This window comes from Lepisma saccharinum, chromosome 20 (assembly GCF_977018435.1).
Source record: "Lepisma saccharinum chromosome 20, izLepSacc3.1, whole genome shotgun sequence".
NCBI lineage: Eukaryota > Metazoa > Arthropoda > Insecta > Zygentoma > Lepismatidae > Lepisma > Lepisma saccharinum.
Genome location: NC_139248.1, coordinates 40,781,671 through 40,792,208, shown reverse-complemented (window position 1 = coordinate 40,792,208; position 10,538 = coordinate 40,781,671). Strand labels below are relative to the sequence as shown.

The 10,538-nt window shown below is 37.7% G+C and overlaps 1 protein-coding gene across 1 annotated transcript; it reads right to left on the bottom strand.

The window, feature by feature from the left end:
• Positions 1-9: 9 nt before the first annotated feature.
• On the bottom strand, positions 10-7,080 carry LOC146003244 (glucose dehydrogenase [FAD, quinone]-like). The gene is made up of 2 exons (XM_083141420.1): positions 7,062-7,080; positions 10-3,199 (listed from the first exon to the last, which is right to left on the bottom strand). Exons 1-2 carry the CDS (start codon positions 7,069-7,071, stop codon positions 1,362-1,364), a joined length of 1,848 nt encoding a protein of 615 aa, XP_082997546.1. The 5' UTR covers positions 7,072-7,080; the 3' UTR covers positions 10-1,361.
• Positions 7,081-10,538: the final 3,458 nt, after the last annotated feature.

Sequence of the window (10,538 nt, the reverse complement as noted above, 5' to 3'; positions counted from 1 at the left end):
AATGATAAATAAAAATATGTATTGTTGAAAAATACAACTCAGAGCACGGAAGATATATAAGTGTTAAAGATATACGTGTAACATCATAATGAATCTGCTGAAAAATGTCCAGAAATAAGAGCCCGAAGCTGCAACCATCTTGGATACTCAATTCATCTTGGACTCGTTGCGTCGTTACCATCTCTTTTAATGATATTTTGGCCTACACTAGCCACCCCATTCCCACTCCCCCAGCACTCAAAGGTTGATAGATACTATCGCTTTACCAACATGGAAGCGTCTCCAAACAGTTCCTACACTTTAAATGACAAGGCGTTTTTTTCCAAAGGGAGGAAATAGCCGTTGATAGAAAGGCGTTGTTGGAGTTATTGCTGAAGTGCTGAGATGACGAGTGTTGTTAAATTACTAGTTCTCTGTTAAGACATCGAGACGCCGACAAGTCAAATATTGCTTTTCAATTGATGAGTTGTTGAATATTGATGAGTCCACGAGTTGTTCCTAGAACTGCGAGTTGCTGAGAGGCTGAGATTGATTCATTGGGATGTCGAGTTGCTGAATTATTTATTGCTATGTTCCTAAGCGGATTCCTGAAACGTCGAGATGGACGAGTTGCTGAGACGCTGTACTGCTTCTGAGACTCGGAGCTGACGAGACACTGAATTGTTGGCGAGTAGCTGAGACGCCGAGTTCCAAACCAAGTGTATTTATCTACATTTAATCATATAATAACATGTAAACCACCTACATATTAAAGAATCATATAATCTTAGAGATTGATGTATAAAATAACAAAAATAATACATCTGATATTCCTTTACATAGTCCTTTTCTAGCGTTATTTTCTAACCAAGAACCCGGAAACCTGATAAAGCCGTGGTGAGAATACTTGTTACAAAAAAAGGAGGTAGCATACGATTGAATTTAATTTAATTTATTACCCGGTCATGCTCTTTTCTGCTGTGACTGTATTGATATTTTGATTATCATCTGATCGGGTTCTCCTTGAAGTAGCGTTCGTTTGGTGAAGTATGATTTCAATTGATTGATTGATTTTGCTAATTTCACGTCGGTTTTCTACCACGTTTGGCTAATAGCGAAAATAAGGATGAATAATGTGATGAATTGACGATCGGATACTCACAAAGAGGATCGATGACCAGAAATCGAACCCGAGACCCTTGGCGTCGTAGTGTGCTCCACTTTTCACATTACGAGTCCCAGGACATGATTAATATATGCGCACACAAACACATGTACATATTAATCATCATACTAACACCTACATTTCATTAAGAAATGAAATTTTTCCAAAAGCGTCAATTTTCGTGAACTTTCAGTATGTTCACTAGGAGCCCACATACCTACGTGAGCCAATACTTCTTGATCATGTCAGATCCTTTTTCGCCTATCATAATTGTAGCAGCCATAGTATTACTCCTTACAACCACGGGCATTATAGATGCATCGATTACTCTCAAGTTGGTTATCCCATGCACTCTTAGCTTGCTATCAACAACAGCAGTCTTATCTCTGGCTGGACCCATTTTGCATGTTCCCACTGTGTGACAAGATGTACCTGAGTATTGTTTCGTTACGCAAATCCAATAATCATCTGTTCCAAATGTGTAATCCGTACATCCTGAATATTCAGTGGTGTTCAATCTTGCACCAACTGATCTCATGGCGGAAGTGTTCACAAATTTTATTGAGAATCTTATAGACGCCAACATAAGCTTCAGATCATCCGGGTGCGACAGATACTTTGGATCAATCAAAGGATAGTCGAAAGGATTCTTAGTTTTCAATTTAATTCTTCCAATGCTTTTGACGATGAGGTTTATTGGTTGAATCTCTATGCCTTCAAATTTTTGGCTACTATCACCACTTTGCTCCTGAACACTATCGTAGTCATTGAAACCTGTACTTATTGAAGCAAGAAACAGCTGTGTATCAGGAACGTCTGAAGGACCTGTTTCCTCCAACACCTTAGCAAATGTAGCAACCTGAGTCACTCCTCTGCCGGCAAGAGGACCTTCACGCCACTCTCTGTATTTCTTATAATTCTCCTCAGTTTCTACTTCAATTTTCGGGAGATCTGTTAATATAGGAATGCCTTTTAAAAGATTAAATTGATCCTGTAAGTTATGGCCAACCTTTAAGTCTTTTACAACGCGAATTCCTATTTTTTTAAGATGTTTCTTCGGTCCAATTCCCGACAGCATAAGCAATTGTGGAGAACTGATTACTCCTGCTGACAGAATAACCTCTTTCCTTGCATAAATCCTATGCGATCTGTTATATCGTGTAATCTGTACGCTATGAGCTAACATATTTCCAGGTTTAAAAATTATTTTAGTTGCGTAGCAGCATTTGGCAATATGTAAGTTAGATCGACATCTGACTCTATGGAGGAAAGACCTTGATGTACTGTATCGAGAGCCATTGTATTGTGTGGCCTGTTCATTCATAACTCCCATTTGGTATTCGCCATTAAGATCTCTCTTTTGGAAACCTAACTCCTTGGCAGCTGCTATCAATGGATCAAGTAGTGGGTGTTCGTATGGATACCTCATGACTGGGACATACCCTCCTGTACCGTGATATCGTGATTCTGCGAATTCGGGGTTTAAATTGTCCTCGGACTTCTTGAAATATGGAAGCACCTCCTCGTAACTCCACCCAGGATTCCCCATTCTAGACCATTCGTCAAAATCCAGCTTATTCCCCCTCAGATACGTCATACCGTTGATCGTGGATGTTCCTCCTAAAGCCTTCCCTTTGCGAATTCTACATCTCCCACCACTTGCCAAACACGTCTGCTTCTGCTTTACGGTTCTGTATTGCCAATCGAAAGGGGTACCCCACAACAAGTAGTTCCTAGCAGGAATGTTGGAGTCGGGTGTAGCGTCTCCTCCTGCTTCTATCAACAGCACGGACCAGTCGGTGACCTCAGAGAGTCTGGTGGCAACCACAGATCCCGCGGTTCCTCCGCCTACAACAATGAAGTCGTATTCGGGCAACAATTCGTCTTGGTTATTGGGATATCCCTCTTCGTGACCAAGCGAACATTGTTCCCTGTAGACTGCATTCACAGCGGCCATGAAGGACAAGAACTTCGCAGGGCACTTGATGTAGTTATGGCAGTTCGTTGGAGGAACCTTATCAAGTTGCCTTGGAGATGAAGCACCACTTGCACATTCTGAAACGAAAAAAAATATCTGTATGTAAGTCCTTAGTAAGGTAAACTACACATCTATTTCAGACTTACTCCAAAATCGTGTGAAAGGACCATTACTCAGTTGAAGTTCGTCAGTGTTGATATATATTTACATGGTATCGTAGTTCTTTGATTATTGAATGACCTTCACGGTTTATCAACATACATTCGCTTCTAAGCTGTATACTTATAGATAATAATATAGAATATCTCTCAAAACCCTCTTCCTAAGCCTGACCCAGTGGCGATGCTTTGAGTAGACCAATAGTACACTTCCCTCCCGAAAAATTGCTACAACCTCCCAGATTAGTGAAGAATGAACTTACAACGATTGCACAAGTTAAAAAGTATTGTATTACCAAATCTTTTTTAAATATCTTTGAGACTGCTAAAATACATTTTGAACCAAACTTTGAAACGAGACTACAGAGTTTTACGAGGATTTCATCGAACAAATATATATCTAATTAAATTTAATTTAAAATATATTAAAATACAGCAATGCACTCTTACTTGTAGCAAATAGGAAACTCGTATAGTGTAGATAAGAGTACTCCTCTGGGTATATTTTATTGTAATTTAGAAACTCACGAACTGCTATTGTTTGGTATATATCTTACAACAGATTAGCAACAAAATCTGTCGCAGTTCTATAAAATTTTATTTCATTCGAGAAATTTGTCTCGAAATAATTAAGCATTTTGCATTATGGATGTGATATGCAAGACTTGCAGGATCGTATGAAGGCTATTAATGGAAATCAGGCTTTAATCGAACAGACTTATCGAAACCTACTTCGATGCTTGACTCCATAACTACATAGCCAGAGAGGATCTTGCAGTGTTTATGGGGAAAGGGGAATTCATATTTTGTGCTGTACTGTAGCTAGGAGTTATCTATCAGAATAATGTAGGCATAATATTTTATTGAAGAGCTTGCATCAAGGCAGACGAAACCTTTTTCTCCTTCTCAAGTAGAAGAAACTCAATAATAACACTAATGAAATCTTTGATCAGATATAGAGACCAATTTTAGTCCTCGAAAGACATTGCAAGTGGAATTTTCATTCAATGCCATAACGTGCTAAACAGCGATTTTGGAACTGATAATTTAGTTGAATTTCGGACGAGTTTAATTTCAATGGTATGATAAAGTTAAAATTCATGATGCGTTAAAATTAGATTATTCCTCTGGGTATAAATTTATTGTAATTAGAAACTCACATTAGTGAGGAAAATCGCCTGCTGAAAACCAACTAAAGTGTCTTTAAAAATTAATTATTTTGTACTTAAAAATAACCGTAAGTCCATTTCAGCAACGCGATTTTTTAAATTATTTGAATATTTTGTCTACCTTTATTTAACAACGGAAGTTGAGCACAACGTGTCTGTCTTCCAACATCCTTGGAAGGATAAATAAAATAAAACAATGAAAATTTGAAGAAGCTTTGTTCAAGTAGTTTCCATAGGACCGAATTGTTGCAGTGCTTGAAGAAAAGGAAACTGCTAAAACATCCAATCGGATGAGAAGTTGGAGCTCTGATACGGACTGCCCGGAAGGAAACTTGGATGCTGTTAAAAAATGGATTTTCATGTCCGTTACCAGACAAAGGTTTATTCCCGGTAAAATATTGGGGCTATTGATTGTTTTGTTTTTCCCTCGAACGTGCTGTGCAATATTGCAACTACTATCAGCATGATGAAGACTCCCAAATATTTATTCACTTTAATACAGAAGGGTATGGCAATGGTCAATTAGCTCATGACGCTATAAGACATTTGATCACACAGAAATTCACTTCAGTTAAATCCAACAAAATATTCCTTCATGACCATGGGAACTTATGGCACCTTTAAAAGACTTCACAAAAAGCCCTTTCCCCTCGAAGTCGGGATTGTGTTCTATTAACACTTAAATTTGGAAACACAAGTCGAACTTATCATGAAGATTTTATGGAAAACTTAAATTTTTGTATAATTTTAAACACACTTTGAACGCTAATGTTAAATATATCCTTATCCAAGAAATGCCCCACCCGCATTATACTATTACGGTCCAGCATACAGTAATATTTACCAGTGCCTAAACCAGTAACTTCAAAAACTTCAGAAATGTTGTATACGTTTCATATTTAATTTAAAATGAAAAGAACATCTATCCCCGTATTTAAAGAAACTTTCTTGTCTAATCATCAAAAATACAAGAAAATACTTAACACTCACTTTAATGCACACAAGTTTTAAGAACGGTTCCACAAAATACTACTTATCCTATAAGATCTGTTTTCACATAACATTGGTCTAACACGATATCGGGAAGTAAGACGATCAAAAAATCTACAAACAAAAACCAATAACAAGTCCTTCATTTTTACCAGAATAAGGAAATGTTACAAACTATCTGCACCATTGACTAATATTATCTGCCATCACAGTTTTAAGAAATGGACTAAAGAACTTATTATTGTTTGAGCAACTATATTAAGTTAACACAAATTTATAATTACACCTGAATTCACATGTTGTATAACGCATACTTATCACCCTCTGCAATACGCTACTACTGACTTACCACATATTATTACTTCACAGTATACATATTAATCAATTCAATGTATTTTTCTATCATCGTGTAATATTTGAACTATCTTTATTGTATTATCATGATAATTATGTTTCTCTCTCTCTCTCTCTCTCTCTCTCCTTGTTTTAATTCATTCATTGTGTCTATGACAATATCAACACATGAAAATAATATGAAAGAGAAAATAAAAGCAGGCTTATTTCAGGAAATGTGTGTTACTTCTCTCTTCATAAACTTTTATCTTCTTGTATAATATCTAAACTGAAAGTTAAAATATACAAAACAGTAATTTTGCCGGTAGTGTATGTAATATGGATGCGAAACTTGTTCCCTTACATTGAAAGAGGAACACAAATATAACAGTATTTGAAAATAAAATACTCAGGAAAATATTTGGATCTAAAAGGGATGAGGAGTGGAGAAAGTTACATAATTTAGAAGTACGTAATTTGTATTCATGTCCAGATATTATTAGAATGTATACATCAAGAAAACTTTGGTGGACAAGCCATGTACGAGTAGCACGAATGGGAGATGAAAGAATAGTTTTGAGAATTCTTGTTGGGAAACCTGATGGTAAGAAGGTCAAGACGAAAATGGAGAGATATCGTTCAAATAGGCCTAAAAAATCTGTAGGGATGGATAAGAGTGGATGGATCTTGCTCAGGATAGGGACAGATGGAAGGCTTGTATTGCGGCAGCCATAAACCTTATGGTTTAAGAAGGCTAGAGAGCTAGTTAGTTAGTTAGTCTGTAAAAAGGATTTCTTGGTACAACGGGCCATGGGGCCGAAACACTCCTGCTTAAATAATGACCATTCTATTCTATTCTATTCTATTCTAATATAGGCTTTCCTTATAATATACCAGCTTGCCCGATGGCAAAGTGGTAACGTCACTGCCTTGTAATCAAAGTTACTCCGGTCAGATCCAATGGAGGGACATAATTGTTCGAATGCCATTTTAAACTGTAGGTCCAGTCACGATTAGCATATCTCTGCATAAAGTAGATTTTTTTTAAAAAAATGTAACAAATCTATAACTTGTCACACGCACTTGATATATCAGGTTCTGTAGATTGAACTTAAGCTATAAACTGTTGTCCAGGACACACATCGTTCACAATCCACGGAATGTATCCAATAAAAGACGTTCAAGAACAAATAGAAAACAATTCACTTGAATGAATGTGTTATCGACAAATTAACTTCAACATTCTGTATTAAACTATATTAATTGATACATATACATTACAGAACAACCTTCATCCATCTGGCTCTCTCTCAGGCACAAAGAGAAATCATAATACTACTTGGTGAAAAATGACGTGGTGTTTAATTTACAGAAAGCATAACGGCAGTTAAGGAAACTTGCCTTGTATACTTTCCTACTGGTAAGATAAACCAGACATTAACATGTTGTTTTATTACCCTCGTCGTAAACATTATCGCTGGTTCTCAGTGTGACACTGCATGTACACTTTGTCCTTTTAAAAATAAGTCAGATATTGCATTCTTGATTAGATATGTACGTCTATTTCGCTACTTAATCCTTTCGAGGCGGATGATGAAATATTCATCATCCATGGAAATTCCCCAAGGACGAGGATCATTGTAAGCAAAATGTAACATGTTGGAAAATGTTATTTTTTAAAAAAGTTGTAATAACACGATCAATGCCAATGAGGGGTCGTTTTATTCAGAAGTTCCAAGGCTTTCGTTCAGTAAGGGAAACATGTCGATGTGTACCCATTTTTGGAAGCAACAGACCGAGGAATTTCATTTTTTTATTCAAAGTTTGGTAGCAGTCATCGATCTGGGCAAACCACCACTTGTCGCTGATTGCCCCAAATTATGTAATGGCGAATACATAGAATCAAAACGATAATACAAATAGTATTTTTTTAAAAAAAGAAGAAGAAAACTCAAGGTCAAGGAGAATGTTTATCACAACTGACCGGAAACTCCATGAGAAATGTGCCCATCAATCACGACAAACCGCCACTGGTCGCCCCAAGTTATATAAATTCGAATACGATAGTACAAATAGTAAATTTTATAAAAAAAAAGAAAAAGGAAAAACTCAAAATCAAGCCTATCCGCTAGCGCCCATCGATCTGTGCAAACCGCCACTAGTCGCTGATTGCCTCAAGTTATATAAAGGCGAATACGTAGTATCAAAACGATAATACAAATAGTAAATTTAATAAAAAAAAACAACTCAAAATCAAGGAGAATTTTCATCACAACTGACCGCAGAGACGTCATCAGAAATGCGCCCATCGATAAGGGCAAACCGCCACTGGTCGCCGATTGCCCCAAGTTATATAAAGGCGAATACAACAGCAGAACAATCAGCCTGGCGACGCGAGAATGACGTCAGAGTCTACTCGGCGATGACGGCAGATGTGAGGTGAAGGCTTGGAGATTAAACCCAAAAAGATTCCGTGTATTTTTTCAATTCGGTTTCCTGTTTATTAAACTTTTATTACCAAAATATATTTTTGACGAAATATACGTGATCAGTCCTTGAGTTACTTCTGACATCTATAGGCTCCGTCCCGAAAGGGTTAAATAACACACGGATGATGATTCTACAAGCAACTGTGCTGACGTAAAGACGGCTTTCAAACAATAGAGATGAGACGGAAACAGATTGAAATATAAAGCTATATTTTTTTTTATTGGAGAGAATTCTGGTATACTGTCGAGAACTGTCAAGGCGAGACAACGGCTGTAAGAGACAAGTTAGGCTCTGAATGTCCGACATGGCGTATTTAAAGAAGGGCTGCCATTCAACCTCTCTCCCGAAGCCTCTGTCACGTTTGGCCGACATCCGTGGGGGAGTGGCTAGTACAGCGTCCTACGAGGCCAGTGTCCTGGGTTATGAATGAGCTTTTTTTTTCTAAGTGTCCCTTCACTTATGTAATCACTCATTTGACTTAAAACTGGCAAAAATGGAAGTAAAAATAAGCCAAATCAAACTTCTGACTTTGGATTATTACAGTGCTCAAAAAAAGTTTTGCATATTATGATTGCATGCGGTTCGAGTTGCGATATCCCCAAAAGGTACAAAATGTTCATTATGTGAGCAATGCCCGATACAGAAATGGACATAATGCCCCAAGTGAGTTCCATATTCAGCAGATAGAGGGCAGTAGTTGCCACATGATCCCTGAGCAGATTTGAAAGCAACCCGATGGGAGGCATTGTCCGTGTCTTATCCGCACTTGTGAGTTGGAAACTGCACAGAGAGTGGGTGGAAAACGAAGGGCAACATGCCTCGAGCAACCGTTTCTGCTACGGACCGGATTCGAATTGTAACGCTGCTGCAAGAGGGATATCGCCAAGTAGACGTCGCTGCATTGTTGGAGTGAGCCAAGGTGATGTCTCTCGAGTATGGAAGAAGTTCAGGGAGTCACAATCAGTTGCTGATATACCATGGACATGGAGGCCACGCAAAACAACACGCAGGGAAGATAGCTACGAGGTGATTTTGGCACGTCATAGACCCACTGCAACTGCTACCAGTTTGTGCCAAGATCTGCGGAGGGCCTCAGGAGAGAATGTTCGTGCACAAGCTTCACTTGTATTTTGTCAGCAATGTACACAACCCTATCTGATGAAGTGCATTGCCTTCAAATGAATGTAATTAACGAGAAGCAACATCAAAAGTTTCAAGCTGGACAGGAAAAGATACAATCTTATGGAGAAATTACCCGAATATCTTGGTTTCTTCACCGTGGCTTGTGGCCATGTCGTTAAAGGCCAGATTTGTAAGTTGAAATCCTAAATTCCATTCCCTGCGTGGTTGCTTCTTTTTACCAACTTATAACACATTTCATTGTCTATGTATTTCAGTGTTTTAAAGTGTGGTGCGAACCACTATGTGCCTTGACAAAGTATCGAACACCGGACCTCCTGCCTGATTACAAGTCGTCACACTGATTGTAGCTTTATATTTTTTTATTGTTCGTGAGGCAAGATGAAAATAAAAATAGGACACCCAGAGATCTTCTGACAGTCGAGATAATTTGAGTGAAATGCGTGTTTTATTTTCTTCATCGTATTGCGTTTAAAACTCGCTGCTTACAATAATCAATACTAAAAACACGTTGTGAAATACAACTGAAGATGAAACGTTCAATATTCATTGGTTGAAGAGTCACTGAAATTAACTCCAAAAATTGTGAGTTACTGTTTCGTTAAATATATGGTTGTTTTGTTTGAGTTTGGCGTTGAAGTCCACTCTATGCACAGCAAGAATAATTAGGACTGGACCTACAGTTTCAAGTGAGATTCAAACCACTATGTCATGTGTCTCTACAGGGTATCGAGCTGCATTTTCTTAATTGCAGCTTTTGAAGATACTGCTCCAAAAAAAAAAAAAAAAAAAAAAAAACATTTCCTGATGACTGGTTTTACTTGTCTCAATATAATAAGTAGGAACAACATATTCCTCACTATAAAATGAATTCCCGGGAATTGGCAAGGCGACTTCTCTTTTTTTCGGTGAGTAACTAATTTGAACTTTCGTTTTCTGTGGGGAAATAGTCAGTGTGACTTGTTGCAAAGCAAGAAGTCTCAGGATTGAAGACTGGGTAACTGATGGAAGCATTTTGAGTTTGTCGCGTTTACCACAAGAGGTAGAAAACTGATGTAAATAATATACGCAGAATGAAGGAACGAATAACGTATTTAAAAGATTTCATCGCTTTCCTGGGTTCAACTTATTAGTGT